Genomic DNA, 24,164 nt, shown 5'->3' on the forward strand with positions numbered 1-24,164 from the left:
ATAAACTGTGAATGAATAGAGCTTCTTGTGCGATTGCAGAATAATGCTTTATGTCTTTCCCTATCTGCTACAAGACATGAATCACTTTTCAAGGGAAAAAATTATTGCAGATACTAATGATATAAAAGGTTATTCTATAAAACACACAAGAAATTCTATTCATGTAAAGATTATGCTGGAGTTAAATAACTGAGCAGTGACAATCTGTTGGCATGGGGACTGTCAGCCAGCACTTGACTGACTTGCAAGCTGTGATCTAGAAAACTACAGCACAGGCCTCTACTGCCTCGGAAAGCTTCAAGTGAGGCAAAAATCTTCTTGCATTCTATCACCAGTGCGAGCACCAATATTAATATTAATCAGACATTAGAAACCACCGTAGCATACAGTAGGGCATAAACTAGCCCTTTCTATACCTGTATGTTGCATAGGGGTATGCAACCCTATGCAACCACTATGCAACCACGCTCGTTTCTAGTAGAAGAGATGGTAGGATAAGCTCTTCAGTTCAATATTTCTGCAAAAGTAGCAAAGAAAAAAAAACCAATAGTGTTGCCATTGAATAGTCAAGGATGCTTCAGAAGTATCATCCTGTCTATGTAATCGGGAAGCAGCTCCTATCACTTGGAGGAGCTAGGGGTGCCAAAAAACAGCGTATAACTGTTTACATCCTCTTATTACTTAGAAATGCTTGATTTTTGTTTCACAGTTTACTGAACAGAGCAGACTTGGGAACAAACTATATTCATTATACAAGACAAAAGCAGACAAATAAAGAAGTGATGTTTTATTGTAAAACACATCCTTCAACCAATCTTCAGTACTTCATTCAATAACAGAAGGGGGGGTTAAAAAAAAAAAAAGTGTCCTTCTCCTAACCAGCACAGAACAGTAACGGACCCTGAAACATATCATGATTTTTCTCACTATCTGGCTCAAGTCAGAATGTAGTAGACTTTAAGGTTAAAAAGCACATGTGCAAATGCAGAATTGGAGGATGAAGATCAGAACAGATGACGCAACTCACTCGGTTGCTGGAGAGCTGCTCTGCAGCTCCTGAAGGAGCTGACATGGAGCCAAGCTCCATGAAAGCCAAAGGCTCCCTGACCACCCGGTCGAGCATGCGCTGCTCCAGGGCCCAAGTGGCCATTTCAGTGGCTGGGTCACCTAACACCCAGCTTGCTTTTTTCTTGATACTTTTCAGCAGCATTTTCTAATGGATATTTGAAAGGAAGACCTATGAAAAGATTCAGTCTTCCGCCTTTATTGTGCTCACGTACCACCTGCTCCTCCCTCACCACTGACGCTCAACAGTCATTTGAGATTTGGAGTTTTGAGCAGATGCTGTAACAGCCACCGTGGCAAACAGGCAGCTCCTGTTTGGAACAAAAGTTTTTCTCCAAACTACAAAGATACTAGTTTCAGATTTGTCTTTTCTTCCAAAACATACAAAGAAGTTAGTTTAACTCATCTTGGCACATGAAGTTCTCTAGCTGTGAGAACTAAATTTAAACAAAATCTACAACTAAAATCACCAAATGCATGCTTGAAGTTAACAGATGCAGACAGTGGTTCCCCTCTATTCTCCAAAACTTTTTATCCCAGGATCTTGCCAGTTAGAGTCATATTTTTGCTAGGCCATAAATGAAACCCTGACATAGTGAACTTCATTTGATATATGAAGAGTCTGTTGATCTTGTAGCCAAGAATGGTAGGAATGCCAGAATTGACAAGGTGTAATTACAACTGGTAATTTTGTATAGTTTTAAATATAATCACCAAAAAATCTTAGAAAATCCAGTATTAAAAACATCAGCTGATGCTCCACTTATGGTGGAACTCCATCAGCAGTAGTTGCAGTACGAAATTCTTGCACCAAATCCACTGTTGAAGTCAGCAGATATGCTAGAATGAACCATTAACATTAACATTTTGAACCCCACAACAAAGGATCCGATTTACAACTTGCTAGTACTTGCACAATTTATCTTCCAAAGTAGCTTGAATAGGACTCTAAAAAGCTGTAACTTTTCTTTCAGTGTTCAGCAAGCCTAGAAGGAAAACTCAAGAAACTGAGTTTGAGTGACTCCTTTATCCCGTATTTCTTACGCATACAGCCAATAACATATTTTGATGTCCTGACAGCACGCATAACGAATCCAAAAGGACACTTGGGGTGCTGTTTCCGTACATAGGACTCAGATGAGAACTGACAGTTGTGCTCAATTTTCAATCCCCTTGGCCAGTAGGGATGCAATACACACACGCAGATTTCATCTATAGTCAAAAACGTTAGTGACTGTGCCTCTAAAGCTTGAGGAGTAGAGGAGCTTACACCACTTATGCCGGCCAGACATCCTGAATTTAATTTTAAGAGGTTTTAGCACCAAGTCATTTCATGCTTTAGAGACCACAATGGACCATTATGGCTACGAATCCTGACTTCCCTCATAACCCAGGTCACGGGATTTGACCTAGTCAAATTGAGAACTCCTGTCTGAACCAGAGCACATCTTTTAATATGCTTTTTTCCAAGTACGTCAATACTTAATTATATTCGCTATTAATAAAAAAAAGGGGGGGGTGTCATTATTTCCAATATGAGTCTATTCAACATCAGGTTCCAGCAAAGAAGCATCAGGCTTTCTTCCTGCAAAGTTAAAGAACCCTTCGGGAAGAGAAATTTCCTCACCTACAAGTACTGACATACTATAATGAAATCACGTCTTAGCCTTTTCCAGGATTGGCAGAGACTCCTAAGTCTGGAAGAAAGATGTCTTCAAAGGCATTGCTGTAGCTCTTTTCTGAAGTCTTTCCATAATTTGTCAGTGTTCTTACAAAAATATGAACAATAGAAATAGGATTTGTCTAATTTAAGTTAGCCACCTAGAAGTGTTTAGGTCCTCTCTGCAGGCAGTGGAGTGAGGCACACATCTCAAAAGGGCAGATCACCCCACTGAACTTAAAAACCCATCTGATTTTCAGATGACAACACTTAAATTAGATGAATCCCACCCCCAGGATTAAAACAGGAACAACTGTATCTGTCTCCTACAGTGGCTTTTTGCCAACGGTCAAGGAACAGCATTAGAAAAGAGTAAAGATGCATGATACCTCACAGGAGTACTCTCCTGGTCTCCAGCTGCTTTCAGCTCAGGAGATTCACGGAGCTGGATGTGGTTTCTGGGCATTTTATAACCTTCAAAGGGTTTCTCTTCACATACTTGCCCGCTGTCCCCTGGATTCCACAAACTTTTTGTAGCCACAACATCCTTTGATAAGACATTACACCACTTACCACCCACTTTTGATTCTGCCACTTGCCAGCTTTGTTTAACACCCCAAGATCTTGTACTGAAACAGCACTAGATCTGTATTCACATTGTCTACACCACTCCTGAATTTATAGACTTCCATTTGCACTTTTCTGCATTTTCCCCCAGTCTTACTATAACTCTTTGGAGAGGGGAGACGCAGGAGTGCACATGCTATTCACTATACGGGCATACCACGGATTTGCACCAGGGCATTCTGCTTTGTTTCCTCTTCCTTTTCTAGTAGTTTCTATCATTTCTACTTGCTTTTTTTGACTGTTGCTGAGCGGGTTGCACAGAGCTCGTCTGCCCTGAACGGCACAGATTCTTCAGAGCTCATCACTGTGTAGACACAGCTAGTTGTTCCTCACTACGCACATTATTTTATATCTATTGGTATCACATATCACTTGCTTACAACGAAGTACTGTGAGAACTTTCTGCAACTCCAGTCACCTTTTGTTTCTGCTCCCCTAATTCTGCGATTCTCAGCAAATGCTGTCACTTCGTTATTCAACCTCTTTTCCAGATCATTTATAACTATGTTGAGCAACACAAGCCTGAACACAGATCCCCCTGGGATTTCACTAGTGATTACTCTTTGCTAGAAAGGCTAACAGGTCTTCCTACACTTTAACCAGGTATTAATTAATGGAAAAACTACCCTCCTCCTCCATGGCGGTTCATTTCCTTTAAGAACCATTAATGAGGAACTTTGTTAAACGCTCTCTGAAAATCTAGAAATAGCAGAAATCTTGTGCCTGAAATTACTCCAATAACTTCAGCCTCTCTTATTTTACCAGCTGAGACTGGACTTCTGCATTCTTGCAGTGAACCATGAAGGTCACTGCAATGGGAGCACAAATCAAGGCAGGCTTCCAAGTAGACATGACCTTGGGAATCACCTTCCGTGACAGGATGATAAATGCTGCTTTGCAGCCAGTGTGGAGTTAGAGAAGTCAGTTTTCACACCAGGAAATCTCCGTTTTAGTAGTTTTACCCTTAAAGAAAACTTGAATGCAACTTCTCCCTGTTTACAGCAGCAGTGTAAAGCAAGCCAAGCCTTCAAAAAGATTTGGGTTAACACCAGTGACTGGTCAACATTGCTTTTTAAAACAAATTTGGCACTAAACCCTAAACTATTGTTCTAAAATACTGATTTGCAGTTAGTGAATAGTGTTATTCAGTGTGATTCCTTCAGGTTAAGTCATACTTTTATCTAATGTTGTATTGCTGCCATGCCCTTCACAAACCTCAGTATTCAGGGTCCCTGTATACCAGTATACTTGAATCTCTGTTGGAGAGAACCAACGTATGGGCCTTGCAAAGCTTGCAGTTATGGATCTTAGTTGGGGAAGGGCGACAGTTATTAATATAAAGAAAGATTTCATCCTTTTCAGCTTTTTCTGGAGTATCTTTTTTCATTTTTTCCCTTTGGGCAGAGCCTTGGAACTAAAGCCGACCAGACAGGAATATGTGTCCCAAGAGACTGGATTCCAGTTATACAGATGAGACAGCAAGAGAATGAAAGCTCACACATTTTTTCAGTATAACACCAATCTGTTAAGCATAAATAATTTGCCAACTAATTATTGTTCCAGCCCTAAGTCTGAGTAGAACTATCATTTAATCTTAACTCATTTAGCAGGCCCCAGTATATTAACATATATGTTGAAGCTTAACAAAGCACGAGTGAAAAAATCTGTGGGAAGTATAAGCCCTCTTTAGCTTTGTCACGCTAACAGAAAATAAGACGATGAACCAGAAAACAGCAGGGGTGAAAGATTCAAAAGCACGAACTGAGCAAGGCTCAGGGCAGAGGTCAGAAAGCCAGCTTGATTATAAACAGCCAACAGACACGTTACCGAACCTTATATGGAAAGAGATAATTTCATGCTAGCAAGATGCATTTATTTACCTCAGAATCAGTTAATTTACTATTAACAGTATCCAATTGTATCCAATTACTTTATCCAAATTAGAGTGATTTTATTATAGTGTTAAGATAATGAAGGAAGAGCTATGCCCGAGATGGTACTCGCTCGGTCCTTAACCTTCGTTGATGCTGAGGCTACCGTTTACGGATTCTCTCAAATCATCTTTGAAACGTACTTATCACTTAAGTAGAATTTCTTCTGTAGCAGATTAGCCATCTGATAGGGATCTGCAGAGTAAAACAAATTTCTAATTTCATAATGAGTAAAAAGACAAAAAAAAATTCTTCCATTTATTACTCAACTATTCAGAGCTCGTACGCCTCTCATTACTGTCCTATGTGACTTCTTCATGTCTTATCAGTATTGCACTGCTCCTTACTCATCTATTTCTCACGCGTTCAGGATTTTAGGTGACAGTATTTATTTAAGGTGAGAGTCCACTCCTCCAGGGCAGTCGCAGGTCCCAGTCCATATCTGGCACCAGCTTTTCTATAAGTCAGCGATAGGAATGGTGAAAATGCCAAGCAGGAGAACGCTGCTCCAGGTCGGAGCTGCGTGCCCATCCTCTCCTCTGAGGCATAGTCACCGGACTAAGGAGCGAGCAGGCATTTGCACCAGTCATACCTTCCACAAGCCCATTCCTGCCAGCTCCAGCTCAGGCTCTGGAGACCAGCAGCTGCTGAAATGTAGCAAATTACGCCAAAAGGTGCAGCATGTTCTAGCATTCAAAGAGTCTGGCATTGCTACAGCTTCTCCTGCTTATGACTCGGATAAACCACACCAGAGCACCAAAAGAGCAGCATGATCCAAGCAACAAACAATTTAAGGAGGGGTAACTTTTCTATCCCCTTTCTTCCACCAAGGAAAATTAAGGCTGTTTTAGCCTGACATCTCAGTAAGACAGAGGAAGTTTGTTTTCCCTTTATCTTTTGTAAAACTCTGGGAGCTCTACAAAGCAAAACAAGAAAGAACATCCATCCACTTCTTCTTCCCTTCGCAATGTATTTAAACATAAGTGGATTAAAATGACAAGTGATACACACACAAAGCAGAAATCCTCACAAATGCAGAGTCTCCTATATGTTCCTAATTTCAGTCAACAGTAAGCCGTTCACATTCATAGCCATAAACATAAATGAATATTCCAAAAAATTAAGTTATTTTTAACATGCTTGCTGTTAACGTGTGACCTCAGATATCGCTTACTGCATCCTATTCATACACTGTTCTGAAACTAGAATTATTAGTTTCACCACCACTATAGCATTTACCTGCCTCTTAAACACTAACTTATTTCCACAGCTTTCCATCGGCAAGGTGATATTACCCTCTCTGTATATGTCAATAGGTGTGGCAAAGAGAAGAGTAGAATACACTGATTCTTGGTGCTTAGTTTGAAATGCCCGAGGCCTGACTTTTTGAAGTATGCGACATTATATAACGGTTTATATGCTCAAAGCACAGCTCCTGCTCACTTCCCTTCCAGTTGTTAGCCAGAAAGTCTGCAAATCCGATCCAGGGGGACCTAAGCATACTGAAAATACAACAGTGGAAAGTCTGGTGGAAGAGGCTTGCCTAGCAACACATACGAACCCGTTTCTGCAAGACGGCACTTAAACTGCCTTAATTACGAATGAGAAAATTCCTTCATTCCCACAATCCCACTTCACTGTCCAAATTCTGCCAGAATCGAAGCACAAGTTCTAAGCTCTAACCTTTTCCTGAGAAAAGTTCAATCCTGTGTAACAGGAGAAAACCCAGTCTCGTGGGGGAAAAGCAGCATACAATAATTTAAGTAAAGACAGCGTTGTAAAACTTCATACCCAAGGAAGTGAATTAAGATTGCAGAGCAACCTCTGTGCTGTGCCAAGATATCACACATCCAGTTATCAGCTCTGTGCAGTTTGAGGGGGAGGGGGAAGAGGAGAAAGAGGGCAACTGCGGGAAGGATGGGGAACAGCCCTTACACAAAACGCTGGGAAAAAAACAAATTCCCCTGTGCAGCATCCTCTTTACTCTGCTGCGGCTACCAGCAGCGTTAGACCGTTCTGACACCATACAGACCTCCGGACTGCCTGAGCCCCGGTGCTCATCACCCGCTCCGCAGGCTGCAGCGGAGGGAGACGAAACAGATGCTTTACCAGTGAATCTCTCGCGTATTTGTTGGTCATGCATCAGCCAACTTGAACTCAAGGCACTCTGACCACAGCTACCTTTAATGCTGCACCTTGGTACAAATGACGAGTACAAAATAATATGTCACATGACAGTGGTTGCAGAGGTCTAGGCAGCGGAAACGGGCTCTCTGCCATCAGGGAACTTGAGCTTTGTGATTTTATACAAAGTGAAATGCAGATCATCTCAACTTACATACAATGTTAACAGTTCATATTCAGATATAGAAAAAAAAGAACAAATGTGTTGTCTCTTGCTTCAACTCCTCAGCATTAGCAGGCACTAAATAAACAGCTTTACAAAGCTGAGAGAAGTCTTAACAGCACTGACAAACTCCTCAAAGCTCTCCCATAACTTTTCTTTCTCTCTGTGTAAACTGTGAGAACAGACCTACCACATCCGAGAGATGCACACAAAACGACCAAGGGAGGAGGAGGAGGAGGAGGCGGCGGCTATTTTACGTAAATGACTGGAAAACTTATTTCCCGAAGCAGGCATCAGATCACACAAGGCGAAGCCATGAGACCACCACCACCGCCACCACCACCACGGCCCGACCTTTAAGCAGCACCTCAGCAGCAGACCGCTCGGGGACTACCTGTCTCTTTAGGTCTTCCCTTTGCTCCGCTAGCCTGCCATTACAGGAAAGACAGTGCCTCTTCCAGGGCTTCCTTCTTCAGCGCGAAGAACAGAGGTAGCGAAATTAGTCCTGGGCTTAAAAAATATTTACATTACTTAATGCCAGTACAGCCTGTGATGACCTTCAGAGGGACTTGCGCCAGCAAACCCCGTCCCGCACTAAATCATTCCATTAGCTGTTCGAGCTCGGTTTTGCAAGTTCCCGCCCACCTTAATCTGGGATTTGCCTGCCGGGACACCAGGAGGTCGCGCAGCCAAGGCGCTCCCCCCCGCGGCGCCCGGGCAGCCCCGGCCGCGGCCGCCCCGCAACGCCTCCCGCCTCCGCGGCGGCGCGGGCAGAGCGCACGGCGCAAGGGCAGCGCTCGCCGCTCGGCACAGGAGCTGCGAACCCCGCAAGCGGCGCCCGACGCGCGCCCAGGGCCGGGCTGGCGGCGCACCCGGGGCACCGCTCAACCCCGCGCGGCGCGCGGCCCGGGCCCCCCCGCCGCCCCGCTCCGCTCCCGCTGCGCCCGGACCCTGCCGCCGCCGCCGCCGCCGCCCGGCGCCCCGCACCTGCCCCAGGCCCCGGCGCCGCCGCGCGGCAGCGCGCACCTACCCGCGGGGGCAGCGCCCCGTCGTCCCATGCCGGCGCCGCCGCTCCCGCCCGCCCCGGCCGGCCCCTACCGCGCGGCGGAGCGGAGCGGAGCGGAGTGGAGCGGAGCGGGGCGCCCCGCCCCGGAGGCGCGGCGGCAGCGGCGGCGGCGGTCCCGGGCGCTGCGCTTGAGGCCGGGCTGTGCGGGGAGGCCGCGGCCCCGCAATGGCGCTGCCCGCCGTGGGGAGGGGGGGGGGGGCGAGAGGGGGGGGAGAAGAGCCCCGCGCGTGCCCGCCGCGCTGCCCCTGCCCGCGCCGCGCCGCGCGCGTGCACGCTGGGCGCCGCGCGCGCCCCGCCCCAACGGCCGCCGCGCCCCGCCCCAACGGCCGCCGCGCCCCGCCCCAACGGCCGCGCCCACTCGGCCCTGAGGCGACAGCGGCGTGAGGCGGCGGGCGGCCCCGTCCGACCCCGGCCCCTTCGGCCCCGCGGCGTCCTGGGGACATCGTGAACTGGCGGGTCCCTGGCTGCGTCCCTGCTGCAGCCGGGCTCGGAGGGACGGCGGTTTGCCAGGACACGGCGTCCTGGGTGGTGGCTTTTGTTTTTCCTCAGCTACTCGTGAAATTCGGCAACTAGGTTGCCTCATCTGTTGGCTTCGGCAGGTCTGCAGCCCTCTTTGGCTCGAGACCGTTAGCGTCCTCCGGCAAAACAGTGTGATGGGCGCCTCCAGGAGAAGGTAAAAAGTAAGAGGGAGGACAGCCAAAGTGCAGCTGGAAGGGGAAGGCAGCTGCCACGCCACAGTAGCTAGGGCTGGAGCCGGCCTTGCACTGACAGAGGGTGTTTTGCACTGCAGGTTGTGTTTTTATGCTGCAATTACCAGACACAAAACTGGGGGAGGAGGTGCTCAGAGGCACAGAAGCACCGTTGTAGGTAAGTCGTGTGACTCAAACGCTCAACTGGACACATTTGATTTGTCTCTCACACCTCACATATATCTCCTCCTCCTTCACAAACACATACACTCTCTCCCTTCCACCACTTCTCCCTTGTACTTCTCTTTTCAGCCACTCCATCCCTCCCCAAAAGTCAGCTACAGATGCTTCCCACTGGCTCTCTTCTGCTGTTCCTCTTCATTTTAGTGTCTCCTTAGGAGCTAGGAAGTGCCTGGCAGGAAAAGTTACCAAAAGCTTCTCTCATTCTATTTTCAGAGGTGAGGGAAACAACCCAGTCATCCTTAGCCAGGATGCCTTTCATTCTTCTTCATTCCCCTGGAGAGAAAAACTGAACTACTTACATGGCTCTACATTACCACAGTCAGCTCAGGAAAAAAACATTACTGATCAGCGTGGCCAGGCAGCAGCCAAAAGGCCAAATACCTCCCACCAGATCAATCCACTGATCGAAGCCTGTTTCTTGAGAGTCTCCCTTCGTGGCCTCACAGTTGCTTCCCCTGTGGTGAAGGACAGGATGTGCGTTCAGTCACTGCAGAGAAGTGCAGGTCCCCTGTTGTAGGACTGCGCATCCAGTCATGTGCTCAGACATGCACGAGCACATCAGAGCAAGGGACTGCAGACTGCAGAGCCCAATTAATGACCAAACGTGCATTAGTCACGTGCTGGAAGACAGCTGCACTTTGGTCATATCACAGACCAGAGCTGCCTCTGCAGGGGCTTAGTGGCCTCACTGCTGTGGAAAGTTCAGAGCAGAATTGTTCAGTGAGCATCTGCAGTTAAATTAGGGATGTTGAGACACATAATGAATAGCGTACAAATATTAAAATGCTACAACCTAAAGAAAACATACAGGCTCGCCTCTGCACTGGTTGGGATAAGTGGCACATGGAGTGTGTGAAACAAGCCCAAGCTAACCTCTTGGGGTCATACAAACACCTAGAGGCAGCTGCTGGCAGTCTTGGAAAGCCACCCAGGATGGTCAGAAGGTAGGACAGGATCTTCTAGAGGTTCATGGGCCTCTCTGTCTTCCCCCCCCCACCCCTTTAGGAAGTCTGAGGCGTGGCAAATGCAAGAGGCGGCTGCACTTTCCCAAAGACGCTGGAAGACCTTCCCAGGAGATGATCTGGCAAACTGAATTCTCACAATATGCACAGGTATGTCTCAGCAAAGTTAGCGGAAGAGCTAACTATACCTATGAATACTTCTGTGTGCATTTTTACTCCAAAGACCTGCGGGGATCTAAAGCCAGGGGAACTTTTCCCTTGACTTCATCTGGGCTTGGATGAAAGCCCCAAGAAATACACAGTAATCCAACATTGTGAAATTATGACATACATTACAGAACACTCATATTTTCTTAGTATCGAAAGAGAAGCCATTATGTAATACTTGCTACTGTAGGGGAACAGGAATGTCTGCTTAGTTTCATGATTACAGGGTAGGTAGTAGCAAGTTAATGTTTAACTATGTTGTAATTTTGTTCAATCCCTCAAGACTGTTAAAAAACAGTGGAAAAAGTCTGGAGTGGTTTTATTACATGACACACAAATACCATCCTATGAACCAATTTGCAGCCCTTGAAAATGAGGAAATTGGTGCTCTGCAAAATGGGGAGTCTGACATTCTGTAAGTAAAAGGACAGAGGTCCAATTTCCCACTGTGTCCCATATGCCATTGTACTGGTAAAGCCACGGACTGTTTCTGTCCTTGCTTTTTAGGAAGATATGAGAAACCAGTGTTTGAAATGTAAAATGTATGTGTAAAATGTGAAATGTAAAAATATGTTTGCCTGATGCTGAACTGGTGGGACCAAAGTATTGCAGGATTGGGATGTCCTTTGCAAACCCTTAGCCACTCTTTTATTGGCATGAATGTGAGACAAAAATATGCACAGCTACTGCTCTTTCAGCACTGCCATAACTGCTCCACCACGGCTCCGTTTGCGGTCTCTGTGCCACACAATGAGAGACAAGTAAAGCTTTTGCGGTTTCCTTGCCGAGGCCGCAAAGCTTGCAGAGGAGGCATGGTCTGCGCTGCCCTAGCTCCAGCTGTGCCCACGGACACAAGCGCCTCAGCGGTCTCTGCGGTGCACGGGGGTTGTGCAGAATCTCCTTACGCAGTTTGCGTACCCTCCGCTGGGCCCCACTGCACAAGACATCAAAACTGTAGAACTCTGCTGCCTGTTGGGAGATAGACCTTCTTCTTCTTTTATTAGGGACCATTGCACTAGCCGCTGTACGAACATGGAGGAGAAAGATCATCCCCTTACCAAAGAGCTGAGCCCACCGTTACACCCAGTTATTGGAACACATCCTTGCACTTGCATTTCGCATGCATCTCAGTGTGTCCGGCGCTGTTGAAGGCACTGCTTGCTGTGACAGCTTTCCTCCCTGGAGGCCACCGTGCGCGGCACGACACGGCACATCAAGCTGGTGCCACGGTAGCAGCACGGTCGTTCTCAGCGCTGTGACTCAGGCGCCTGAGGGGCGCCTCAGGGGCTCGGCACAGAGGCCCCGGGGCCGCCGGGGGGTGCAGGCGCGCGGGCTCCTTGGGACGCGCGGGGTGCCCGGGCTCACCGGCAGCTGCCGCCTGCCGCCTGCAGGCACCGGCGCGGCGCGGCGCAGCTCCGGGCCCCGCGTGCCCCGCTGGCGCGCGCCGCCCCCGCAGCTCGCAGCGCGCCTGCGCGGGCGCGGCGGGGCAGGGCGGGCAGGCGCGCGGCGCGGCGGTGACGCGAAAGGCGCGCGCGGCGCCTGCGCGCGGCGGAGCGGCGGCGGCCATGAAGGTGGCGGTGGCCGGCTGCTGCCATGGCGCCCTGGACAAGATGTACGAGACGCTGGAGCTGCTGCAGCGGCGGCACAACGTGCGGCCCGACCTGCTGCTCTGCTGCGGCGACTTCCAGGCCGTGCGCAACGAGGCGGACCTGCGCTGCATGGCCGTGCCCGCCAAGTACCGCCACATGCAGACCTTCCACCGGTGAGCGCCGCCGCGCCCGGCCCCGCCCGGCCCCGCCGCGCCCGGCCCGCCCGCCCGCCCGCTACAGCGGTGTCGTGTCCCCGCAGGTACTACTCCGGCGAGAAGAAGGCCCCGGTGCTCACTATCTTCATCGGCGGCAACCACGAGGCGTCCAACCACCTGCAGGAGCTGCCGTACGGCGGGTGGGTGGCGCCCAACATCTACTATCTCGGTAGGGCTCGGCTGCCGGCTGCCGCCGCGCCGGCCGCGGGCGTCCCCGCCTCTAGCCCCCGCCCCTGGCCCCGGCCCTGGCCGTGACGAGCCGCCCTCCCGTCTCCCCTAGGTTACGCGGGCGTGGTGCGGTTCCGCGGCGTGAGGATCGGCGGCATCTCGGGCATCTTCAAGTCTCACGACTACCGGAAAGGTACGGCGAGGAGGCCGTGGAAGGGGCTTCCGACCGCGGCGGGAGCCTCCAGCTCTTTCTCTCGTGTCTCGGGCACCGACTCTTGACGTTGGAAACCTCCCTTGGCTTTACGTGCGGCTTCCTGTGGCTTTCTGGAGGCGGTAAACATTATGGCAGCTGCCTGCCAACCACAGCAGGAAGCGAATGCGCCCTTTGAATGTTATGGTTGGGGTGGTGTTGGTTCTTCCTTGGCAGTGCCCTTTGAGAGTCTAATGCAAGACTGTTTAGTTTTCCTTGTGTAAAACAGGCAACTTATAAGTGTAGTATCTACAAACGTGCTGTCCTGAGCTGAGTGAGACTTAGCGTCAGATTGTTTCCCCAGATATGAGTAAGTGTGTTCAAGAACCCTCCCTTGAAGGGTCTCCCTGGGTGGTCAGAGATGTGGTCGCAAATGTTAGCTGGTGTCAGCAAATAGCAGAAGATAGATTAGTCTTTTTGATTTCCTCAAAATATGGTATAATGTTTTCTTATTTGCAATTACTGTATAGTGATGCTGTCTTTTGTAAGATACTGCTTCAGAGAAACTTTGCAGGTGGTTTTCATGCTGCAAAGTAATGAACTTGTTTTCTGAAACACTTGATGATTCTATTTAATACATCAGTACTAATTACATTTGTCATCATCAAGCAGACAGCTTGCTGACCTGAATATCGCTCATGGGATATGAGACTTTTTCACAACAGTGCTAGCTACTAAGAATGTAATCTTGCTGTTCATCCTTAAGAGTATGTAGGAGCTCTGCCAGACATTCAGCTTTCTTGTCTCGAGGCGAACTTGTGGACTAGATGCCTCTTGGTAAGGGAGCATGTCTGCCCTTCCAGAGTCTGTGGTACCCGTGGACAGTTCCAGGCATGACACTTTAAGCTGCTGCTGAATCTGGCAAGCTGTGCTTGCATGGCTGGTCCTTGAAGAAACGCATGAAATCCTTGCATCAGTGACCTGAGTTCGGGAGTCAGGTCTCATGCAGTGCCTCATGACCTTTTAGCTTACACCTCTTTCCAGTAAACTGCTGTGGCCTGATTATGTTCTGGCCGTTGACCCCTCATGTAGAGGGATGCACTGCGCTTTCTGTAAGGTAGTGCCAGTCTTTTGCTCGTTCTTGTTTATTGTATGTTATTTGGCTGTGCCAGCATCATTGGATGTGTGGCCCTGTGAACTGGCTCCAGTAATAGGTATCTATGTTGCACGGCCGTGCAGTGATCAGCGCTCTACCTGTGTGATGGCACGTGGCTGTGCTGGCCTAACTGTGAAGGTAAGGGATGTGGCGAAGTAACGCGGGGTGTTGTCTCACCTGCCTGGTGCAAAGCCTCATTCAGGAATAAAGCGCAGCATCTCCTTCAGTGCCTGGGAGCCTTGTGTTTGCCGTTGCTCTAGGTGTTCATATGAGCCCAAGAGGTTAGCTGGCCAGCAGTGTTAGGAGCGAGCTGTTGATGCCGGCAACTATTCTTTCTTCGATGTTTCAGGCCACTTTGAGTGTCCACCATACAACCAGCAAACAATAAGAAGTGCTTACCACGTGAGGAATATTGAAGTCTTCAAACTCAAGCAGGTTAGTGAAAATTTTTTTTTAACAATAGTGTATAATAACGATTTTCATTAATTTAGAAGCAAGATGTTAAAGCTATTCTGAACAGTATACTATTATATAGCTGAGACTTCTCTTCAACATTTGCTAATTTTGACAAACCCATTTGTGCTGGCTGTGATTCCGCAGTTGTTCCTGCTGCATGTCTGCTCCACTGCTTTGCTTAGTAGTACAAATTTGATTTGAATCGGGCACAGGCATGAGCGTGTTTGGATTTTTTTGTTTTAAATAGGATGAAATTCACTGCATGGAAGGTACCCCAGCTATATGCATTCGTTCTAGATTTATATTATATGTAGGAAGATAGGTACTACCTTGTCTAACATGAAGCCTGGCTGATGCAAAGTTAACTAGTCAAAATATGCGGAAGTTGAACCAGCAGAGTGAGCTGATGCCAAACTTCTGTGGTTAAAGTATTTTTGACCCAGGGCTAGGAGCCCAAAGGCCAGATTAACTTTATGGTTGAGCCATGGACTACTCCCTGCTTTGTCACAACAGATTACTCTGGCTGAGATTGTAATGTGAATGCATGCTTTTATAAGCATCTTGTGAAGGATTATTCAGGTTGCAGTTGTACGCTTAAGTGTTCGCTAGATGCAAGAATGCTGAAGATGGATAAAGGTTTGCTGTTTCTGTGAAGGGTTTGATGTGTTTCCCTGTGAGTTTTATATTAGTTGGACTCAGGTTTCTGCTAGAGGTATGGTCTGATACAACTGACGAAAATATGCTGAATATTGAACCAAGATGTACTTGGCTCATTGAGACTGGTGCCTCCTTTGAGGAGGAATATCACACGTAGTCATTATCCCTTTTAAACAAATCTCAAATGTCGTAAGGAAGAAGATGACTTTAGTGCAGAGAGAACTTTCTCCACAGCTGTAGCTTCAAGCGTGTATTCTGAGTGCCTGACACCTACAGTGCTGTTCTGATTTTTCTTATAAGGCAGTATATGTAAAGCACAGCTGGCTGTCTTGAGAAAGCGTTGCACAAACTGCGGGGACTAGTCCTTTGATAACTTCAAAGGCCATCTGGAAGATTGTGCTTACTGGTATAACTTCATTGCTTTAAAAAGTGAGGCTGTTAGTCACTGCTAACTATCTGATCTGAGATAGAACACCTGCCGTTAGACAAGTGCCTTTTTGTGCTGTTTAAATTTGAAACTTGATCTAAATATGTTTTACTTATACTGTATGCATTTTTGGCTTGATAGTTAAAGCGTCCAATGGATATATTTATGTCACATGATTGGCCAAGGAGCATATATCACTATGGGAACAAGAAACAGCTTCTTAAAATGAAATCCTTCTTCCGTCAAGAAGTGGAGAGCAACACGCTAGGAAGCCCCGCTGCTTCAGAGCTTCTGCAGCATCTGAAACCCACCTACTGGTTTTCAGCGCATCTTCATGTTAAATTTGCAGCTTTCATGCAACACCAGGTAAAGAAAAAGAACCAAGAATGTACGTGTCCTGAGTGTGTTTAAGAATTCTAATGCAGGCAGTCATGTCCAGAAAATCAACTGTTTTCACTCAGTTATTAAAACTCAGCTGGTAAGCCCCAAGATATTAAGTAGTCTTAAGACTACTGGTTTATGTAAGTAAAATAGATGTTATAAATCAGTGGTGTGACTACCTAATCTTCAGGGACAGCATGAAATAGCTAACCGCTGAACTTGAAACTTCTTGATTTTTAAATTTACAGCAAAGCTATCCTTTTAAACGCTTTATTGGGAAAGGAGATAACTTTGAAATAAAGTGATAGAGAGGGGCAGCAAGTGACTCGGAGGATGACAGTGGGTTAACTGGAATGGGAGGGTGCCTGAAGTAAGGCTTGGCAGATGAAGTTCTCCAGGCTGCTTAGATAAAGCCAAAAAACCCCCATAGGTTGAAACTTCTTTTGGTTGATTTAAGTTGCTCCTGAAAGTGGTGTCGCCTGCTGTTCCTATCTGCAAGCTATTTACTTGTTAAACTGTAGACCTTTCTGACTCAACAAGTCTGTTTTTAATCATGTTAAAGCTTTTCTTTCAGCATCCAGGTTAAGTATGCTCAGCTGCCTTGGTTGAGGGAGACCTGTGGCTCTTGTTAACATCTATATCCAACTTCCTCTGAGAGTTCTGCTCCTCTTTATCCCTCCATCCCTCTGTTATATCCCCTGATGCTTCTCTGTTTCAGAAATTCTTTTTCTGTCTAAGTTATGCCTTTAAATCTCGCTGTATAACTTGATTAAAATGGTCATATTTCAATAAATATTAATGACTGTTAACACTGCTTGTTTCCTAGGCAACCTCCAAAGAAGAGCTACCAAAAGCAACAAAGTTTCTGGCTCTGGATAAATGTCTGCCTCACAGGGACTTTCTGCAGGTGATGACCATGTACAGTGGGTTTTTACTTTCTAAGTACTTCACTTGTCTGGACCGCAAAGAGCGTGCTCAGATATAAGCTGAGGAATGGTTCTGATAAATGGGGTATTTGGAAAGAAACTAGGAATGGTGCACACGTGGAATGGTCTTTGTGTAATATTGCCTTGAACCAAGCAGACCATAGGTCCTAGCATGTAGGGGTGGTGTTTGCTTATTCCTGCTGTCTTCTTTGTCCTTAGGACAAGTAGTTGATTTGACTGGAGAAGTAGCTCAGCTTTATCCTGAACTGAATCTCCTCTCATGCTCTTTTGACAAATGTCAAATCTAAGAAGAAAGACTGTCCTGAGGCTCTTCTGCTTCTTTCCTGTACCAGTTTGGGTCAGATAGGGATCTGGATTGATGAATTCAGACAGGATTGAGTACTGTAACTTGCTTTCAGTACTGTGGATTCCAGTGGGAATTGATGCAACTTCCTAGGAGCATGGCCGTACTTCCTCGTTTGGCGCATACCTTGGCGAGGAAGGGCGGTGGCTAGATCTAGGTTATGGGGATTTTCAACGGTAGGTGTCAGATGGAGTGTCCTTATGGTATCTTCACTGACGAAGAACAACTTATCTTTATGGGGACAGAGAGATGGGTGAAATTTCACCTAGACAAGGTCAGGGTGAGACCCCTTGGGAAACATCGCACAGTTCTCACTAACTGTGTTTAAGAGAGCAGATTTCAAGCTTGAGGTGGTCTAGAGAAGGTGCCTGTACAAAGGGAAGAGCCTTTCTTTTGCAAATGCCAGAAGGCCACTATTAGTTTAAGTTTCACTTATGGGAAGCATTAAGCCTTCAGCGTGCAAAGGGGAAGAGAATCTGTACAAGTAAAGGACTAGAATGGACGGGTAAGACAGGTTGTGAATGAGGTTTTAGCCTGGAAGTTAGACAAAAGCTCCAAATTGGTGAAGAATAATGTTTGGAAACAGTAAAGCGGCAGAGTCTTTCCCACAGCCCAATCCATGAGCTCAAACAATGCCTGTGGTGGCAAGGTTGGATTCAACAACCCATAGACGCCCAGGCAGTCTTATCCCCCTGCCTCCTGAGGGTCAAGTTAGTATGGATTACGGTAACCCTCAAAACATAGGTCAGGTTATCTGCAGCTTTTTGTCCAGGTATTGAAAGATCGATACTGGCGGTGATTCAGAAATACCTTGCTGTTGATGCGTGGCCTTTTGGACGTGCCTGTGGTGTATACCAGCTGTGCCTTTGCTTCAAGGTTAGGCTACTCGAATGTGCTCTGTGCGAGGCTATGCTACGAATGGGAACCGAAGCTGGAACTGGCATAGGAGACAACTTGCCAAGAGCAGAGCAATGTTTATGTGCCTGGCCTGCGTGTGCTGCCTGCACTGCCGTCTGTAAAGGTGCTAAAATTAACCTCCTTTGCTTTGAGAAGGAGCTGCTGACAGCATATTCTTCAAAGGCAGTCGAGCGTTTTAGTAGTGTTCCTTTAAAGTAGCTTTTATTTGTCAACTTAAAGGAAAGGTGATTCATTATCTGTTCTTGGGATGTGTGATAGGATCCGTTTGCCCTAGATGTCTTTGAAGTTGGGAGAGAGTCTGAGGGTAGGCCTTTGCTCTGAAAAGATACCCTGCGGTGCCAGTCTGCGTTTAAAATCCTATAGCAAAACTGGCCTGGAGGAATGCTACCTTCCTTCCTTCCACCAGCACGGTGATCCAACTGTGCGTAGCTCTGGTTTAAACTGCATCTGGGACACATTTTAAAACTACTTTAAATTGCTTTATGGATTACTTAAAATCAGAGCTGACTAGCTCAGTTGTGGCTAATCTGAATAGGTTGAATGGGGTAAATGTCATGGAAGACAGTGATTTGAGTTTCAATTCATCAGCTGCTGAAAGAGTTTAAAATAATTTTATTTTATCATCGCTATATTAAGAGCATGTGTTTACACAGTGGAGTAACTGTGTTGCCATCAATCCTTGATGAGCTGCTGCTTAAGAGAAGGAATGAACTTATGGGTAGCAAATTGTTTTCTAAGATGAGTAACCGTCCAGTACTTGGCAGCAGGAAGAGAAGGGTGTTCAGCTTTTTAATTGCTGTAAGCTAAAATATGGAAATGCTATAAAAGTTGCGTATTTTTTTTACCATTGTTGACTGTCTGTTCTTGTTCCATTTTTGCTATAAATTTATATGTAGAGCTGCCTTGAGAGGACTTATTTGAGACCATTAGCTCAGTATACTCCAAACTTACTTAAAATTGTACCATGAAAGTAACACTTCAAACTTTTTATCTATTTCTGTCAAGAGAAATAATTCACTTCATCTGTTCCCCCCCCCCCTTTTTTTTTTCTTAAAGATAATAGACATAGAACATGATCCTAATGCAAGTGACTCACTGGAGTATGATGCTGAGTGGATTGCAGTCCTCAAGGCTACCAACAGTCTCATTAACGTGACCCAGAGTTCATGGAATATGCCTGAAAATAATGGCCTCCATGCAAAGTAAGTAGCAGGCGAAGTAGAGAGTGAAGTGTGCTTTTCTGGGACTGGAAGTTTGCTTATCTTACTGTTGTATTTGTCTGTTCTGCAGCCTGTCTACAGGCCTAGCTAATTGCCTTGGAAAACAAAGGGGCTGGTGATGAGCTGTGCTCTGGAGAATAAAACTTCTTTACTGCTCTGTATGGGCAGTTACATTTTTTGAAAAACTTGGACGTGACTGTTTGGGGGGGGGGGAAATACATGGTTGCCATTATTTAAAAAATATGTGGATGATTTTGTTAGTTACCCTATGAGCTTGAAAATCTGGCTGGATTCCTAGATTAGGATAGTAAATGCTTATTGGGTGCGTTGACATAATATACAAATCCTTGAGGGAGAGGGGAATGTCAGTATTAACCAAAGGTAATATATGTTCCTGAAAGAGCATTTGAGGAGTTTGCTATCTGTGGTTAGATGAATTCATTATCTTAAAAGTTTTCTTTGCAGTAGGAACAGAAAATATTGACTAACTGCACTTGTGGTAACTTCATACACTTACTTAGGTGGGATTACAGTGCGACAGAAGAAGCCATCAAAGAAGTGTTAGAAGAGCTGAATCATAACCTCAAAATTCCCTGTAACTTCACATTGACAGCTGCTTGTTATGATCCCAGCAAGCCCCAGAAACACATGGAACCAGTTCATACCATCAATCCACAGACCACTGAATTTTGTGCCCAGTTTGGCCTCACTGACATCAATGACAGGATCCAGCAAGCTAAAGAAGAGGGCTCAGTACGTGGAGAATATGAAGAGGAGGAGGAGGAAGAGGAGATGGACAGTGCTGGATCGGCAGAGGAACCCAGTGAATATAATACAGATAATTCTGGGCTTTCATCCATTAACCCAGATGAAATAATGCTGGATGAAGAAGGTGGTGATGAGGACCTGAGTACGTGTTCTGTAGATCCTTCCCCTGATCATCCTCCTGACTTCTCTGCAAGTTTTTCTGACATCAGGATCATGCCAGATTCCATGGTGGTATCATCTGATGATGCTATGGACTCCAATAACGAGGAACTGGAGAAATCTGGGGCAAGTAAGCAGACAGAAGAGAAGAGCTTGAATGAGAGACCTTTAAAGCGCATTGGTTGTAATGAAAATGGGAACAGTGGCATGAAAAAAATTAAGAGAAGGAATCAAGCTATCTATGCTGCAGAGGATGAAGATAAAACAGAATAATTCATATGATGTATAACTTAAGTTCTCTCCCTACCCTTTTTATAGGAAGGTGGTGAGAGCTGTAGTGAACTTCTTATGATTTTAACAGTATTTGATCTTAGTCATGTTACTTTACGCTGCAATGGGCTGTATGTACCTCTCACAGGGAAGAATACTTAGCTGGATTAAACATCTAAGCCAGAAGCAAACTTTTCCCAGGGAGTACCTTGTCAAAGGATTTAAAGCTTGTGTATAATCACTTGATTTTGCTTCTGTTCTTGGTTATTGGTGTATACTACTACTTCTGCTGTACAAGATTTACCATGCTTCTTTAGCAAGAGGAAAGCTTTTAAGCTGTAAGTCAAGTCGAAGTGAGAGGATGTCTGATTTATGAGACTGAATGCTCTGATTTTATTGCCTTTGTTTTTGTTTTACACCAAAGTTTTAATACAAAGTTAGTGTAAGCAATGACACTGAACTAAACTTGGAGGTAGAGTTATTGGGATGATCAAACAGCAGTAGAAGAAAAGTGGAGATTATTTTTTTTGTCTCTGGAACTGGTGATATTCCATATGCCATAGAAAAACTTGTACTGTCATTTATGATTAGTATATCCAATATTGGCTTTTAATTATAGTTCTGGTAGAAAACCCAATCTCTTAATTCCAAGCACAACAGTTTTATTAGGACCATGGAAGAGAGCATCTCTGTTCTTAAAAACTCACTTGTGTGCTGTTCCTCAAACCTTCAGAAACATGTCTCAGAACTAAAATGTAACTAGTTAGGATGAACAGCTTCTTACATGTGAACACCATCATTGTCTCAATCCTTACTAAGTAGGGCTATGTTCCATTTTCCTATGAAAGGACTGACATTTATAAATTGCTTGAGACGGCAATGGATACCATTAGCCTGGGGTTTCCACCTAATGTTTCTTTTCTCTAGTGCGTAACTTGCCTAATTCTTATAGCTTGGTCTGGGTCTTCCAAAGCACCTTCCTAAACTTCTGCTGAGAATAACAGGAGCTGCCAGGAAACTGGTCCTCTCTGAAGCAGGAAATGTTCTTTTTATTATTGTTTGCCCCAAAGTATTAGCAAGCAAATTACACTCCTTTGGGCCTAAAAGGCGGTTAAGATGATAAAACTTACTGAATTCATGAAAATGCCAATGTTTTCCATAATTATAGCATATAAGTCATCATACTTCTTAGCCTTACAGCCAAGTTCGGCAGGCAGTCCATGCTGCACTTCCTAGGAGTCTGGACAGAGCAGGACTTCCTCATGACCGTGCTGCCCAGTGTGCCTTTAAGACCAGAAGCAACTCCCATGTTCTCTTACTCCTCTAAAGCCTAGGCACTGTGGAGAAGAGAGCATCTTTACTGGAGCAGGGATTTGGACAAGGAGCCACAAGTGTCACGGATTGGTGAGAATGAGCTATAGCAGGGAAGCGATTAGAGAGAACATTTCCAGGTCAGAATCCGTTTCAGACTCTGGCATTCATCTAGCCTCTGTTTTTTCTCTCGTCAGCACTTACCTATGAAACCTAAATGCATGCAAGTATTCAAGAGCAAGGAAATGCCAAAATTAAAGTTCTCAACAGTCTCGATTACCAGCTTTAGCCTTGTGGGTTGATGCTGTTAGCATCCAGGGTTTTTGGTTTTTCTAGAGAACGCTGTCTTGTGTATTAAATGATCAGCTGGGCTTTGTTAATACTGCTCTTGTATCTCTTTATACCTGCTCATCTGTCAGAACACTCACTGAAGAGTTGTAAAATGTGATTAAAAAAAATGGAAGTTTAGTATAACCCTCAGCTTATCTGAAATAGCTGTGAACTATCAGCTAGGTTACTGAAGATAGCTGAGGGATATCTTTAAGGGTCCTGGGTGTGTTGCTAAGATCTTAACTATGCTTATGTTTTGCCATGATCTGAAGACTATAAGGGAAATGCTTTATTTTCTCTGCACCCTCAGAAAGATGAAATTTTAAGCATAAATTCTGGTATGAGTCTGAACAGTCTCCCAAGAAATCTGGGCATGGTATTCAACTGTCTAATTCTACATGAACTGGAGTGGAAGATGTTGGTTATATTTGATAGACTTTAGTTTGATTCCATATGATTTTTAAAGTAAATGTCTTTCCCTTTCTGATAAATGTATTTTGGCTTTCTAGAAAGCAGGAGGCTTTGCCAAGGGAGAATACTGATTTTTAAATCTTTAAAGATTTTTTTTTTTCTTTTAATGAAGTATTTCAGCACCCACTGAGCAGGGTGCAGATGGTAAATGTACTTACCATAAAAAATGTTTGAGTACAACCCGTGTCTGATCTGTATAGAGTTACTGTGCTCTTTCTTCCAGTTACTCGCATCCTCTTTGCAATTCAAAGTATCCCTCTCTACTGTGCTCTCATCCATTATGGATTTTCTCTGTCAGCAGGGTTCTCTGCTGCATGTAGAATTCGACTGCAGCTCTGAATTTGAAGCTTATCCAGCAAAGACCAAATATTCCGAGAAATATGTAAAAGAGTAGGAAAGGCTGATAAAGTTTAATCAGTTCTTAAGATCCAGAGTCTTCAGCCCTCTTTAAAACTTCTTTTTAAAGTCTTTCAAATTATTTGACTTTTTTAATTTTAGTGAGAAATATCTGGAAAACGTTCGTCTCTGTCAGACTGTGGTACAGTTCATAATCACATTGGAGACTTGCATTTAGTCTGAAAAAGTTTTTAGTGTTATCTATAAAGTGCTTGAGAAAAGTGTTCACCTGTTACATGCCAGGCTAACACACAGGTAACTTGTTCAAAGCATGTTATATTAATCTACGAAAAGAACAACACACTAAACAAAGGGATATAACTTCTTTTTCTTGAGAAGTGGAATATTTTTCAAATTAAAGCAACTATCAGCTGCTATTAAAGTTGACGTGTGAAAGCATCTTAAAATGTTTATTGGGCTCCCCTGTTATCCTCTGCAGTATCTCTGCTAACAGCTGGCAAACCTGTGCTTAACAGTTACCTTACACTAGCAAAAATGAAGACTGAAGTGAGCCTTGGCCTGTGATGTTTTTACCTTCGCCCTCGCCCCCCCCACCTTTAATGCTATCTTCGGGAGTAACGGAGTGATAGAATTAGCATCCCCACGTCTCAAGGAGTGAAATACAGGAGGACTAATACCAAAATATCAGATCTTCTGGACTCTGCAGCAAGACTGAAAAAAATCCTGCTTTTCTTGGGGTCTCCACTCCAAACCGCCCCCAGCAGCAACAAAAAAGCGAGAAGGCAGCCCCAAAGCACCTCTGTCAGGGGCCGCGGAGAACAGAAGGGAAGGCGACGGCCCCTGCTGGCTGCCAGCCGGAGACGGGCCACGGGGCCGCAGGCTGCCGGCGCGGCGAGAACCTGTGCTGGGGGGGGGCAGCGCCGGGGCTTCGGCCCGGTGCGGAGAGCGGCGAGACCCCGGCGGCTGCGGGGCGCCTTCCCGACGGCGGGCGAGGTAAGCTGTGCTGAGGCGCGGCGACCTGCTGCAGCGCCTCT

The 24,164-nt window shown here is 45.8% G+C and overlaps 2 protein-coding genes and 1 long non-coding RNA gene across 7 annotated transcripts in view; 2 read left to right on the forward strand and 1 right to left on the reverse strand.

Moving 5' to 3' along the window:
* PPP2R3A (protein phosphatase 2 regulatory subunit B''alpha) overlaps positions 1–8,701 on the reverse strand; it is a 51,726-nt gene extending 43,025 nt beyond the window's left edge. The window contains exons 1-2 of one of the 2 annotated variants that reach the window (XM_067302031.1): positions 8,661–8,688; positions 8,025–8,140 (exon numbers count right to left, since the gene is read on the reverse strand). The gene's annotated coding sequence lies outside the window, so the exon portion shown is untranslated. Of the gene's footprint in view, positions 1–8,024; positions 8,141–8,660 lie in introns of both variants that reach the window. The other variant, XM_067302033.1, reaches the window with a different exon arrangement.
* A 398-nt stretch (positions 8,702–9,099) lies between these two features.
* On the forward strand, positions 9,100–12,188 carry LOC136992611 (uncharacterized). 2 transcript variants are annotated; one of them, XR_010884977.1, is made up of 4 exons: positions 9,100–9,369; positions 9,487–9,563; positions 10,634–10,740; positions 11,802–12,188. It is a non-coding gene; the product is annotated as an uncharacterized lncRNA (long non-coding RNA). The 2 variants fall into 2 exon arrangements; XR_010884976.1 differs by lacking the exon at positions 11,802–12,188 and adding an exon at positions 11,161–11,386.
* Positions 12,189–12,335: 147 nt separating this feature from the next.
* On the forward strand, positions 12,336–22,953 carry DBR1 (debranching RNA lariats 1). 3 transcript variants are annotated; one of them, XM_067302034.1, is made up of 8 exons: positions 12,336–12,559; positions 12,646–12,770; positions 12,882–12,962; positions 14,465–14,550; positions 15,797–16,021; positions 16,863–16,943; positions 19,301–19,446; positions 19,986–22,953. In XM_067302034.1, the coding sequence occupies exons 1-8, from the start codon at positions 12,363–12,365 to the stop codon at positions 20,662–20,664; spliced, it is 1,620 nt and encodes a 539-aa protein (XP_067158135.1). In that variant the 5' UTR covers positions 12,336–12,362; the 3' UTR covers positions 20,665–22,953. The 3 variants fall into 3 exon arrangements, with proteins under 3 accessions (XP_067158135.1, XP_067158136.1, XP_067158137.1); XM_067302035.1 differs by having other exon boundaries at positions 12,646–12,741; XM_067302036.1 differs by lacking the exon at positions 12,882–12,962.
* Positions 22,954–24,164: the final 1,211 nt, after the last annotated feature.

This window comes from Apteryx mantelli, chromosome 9 (assembly GCF_036417845.1).
Source record: "Apteryx mantelli isolate bAptMan1 chromosome 9, bAptMan1.hap1, whole genome shotgun sequence".
NCBI lineage: Eukaryota > Metazoa > Chordata > Aves > Apterygiformes > Apterygidae > Apteryx > Apteryx mantelli.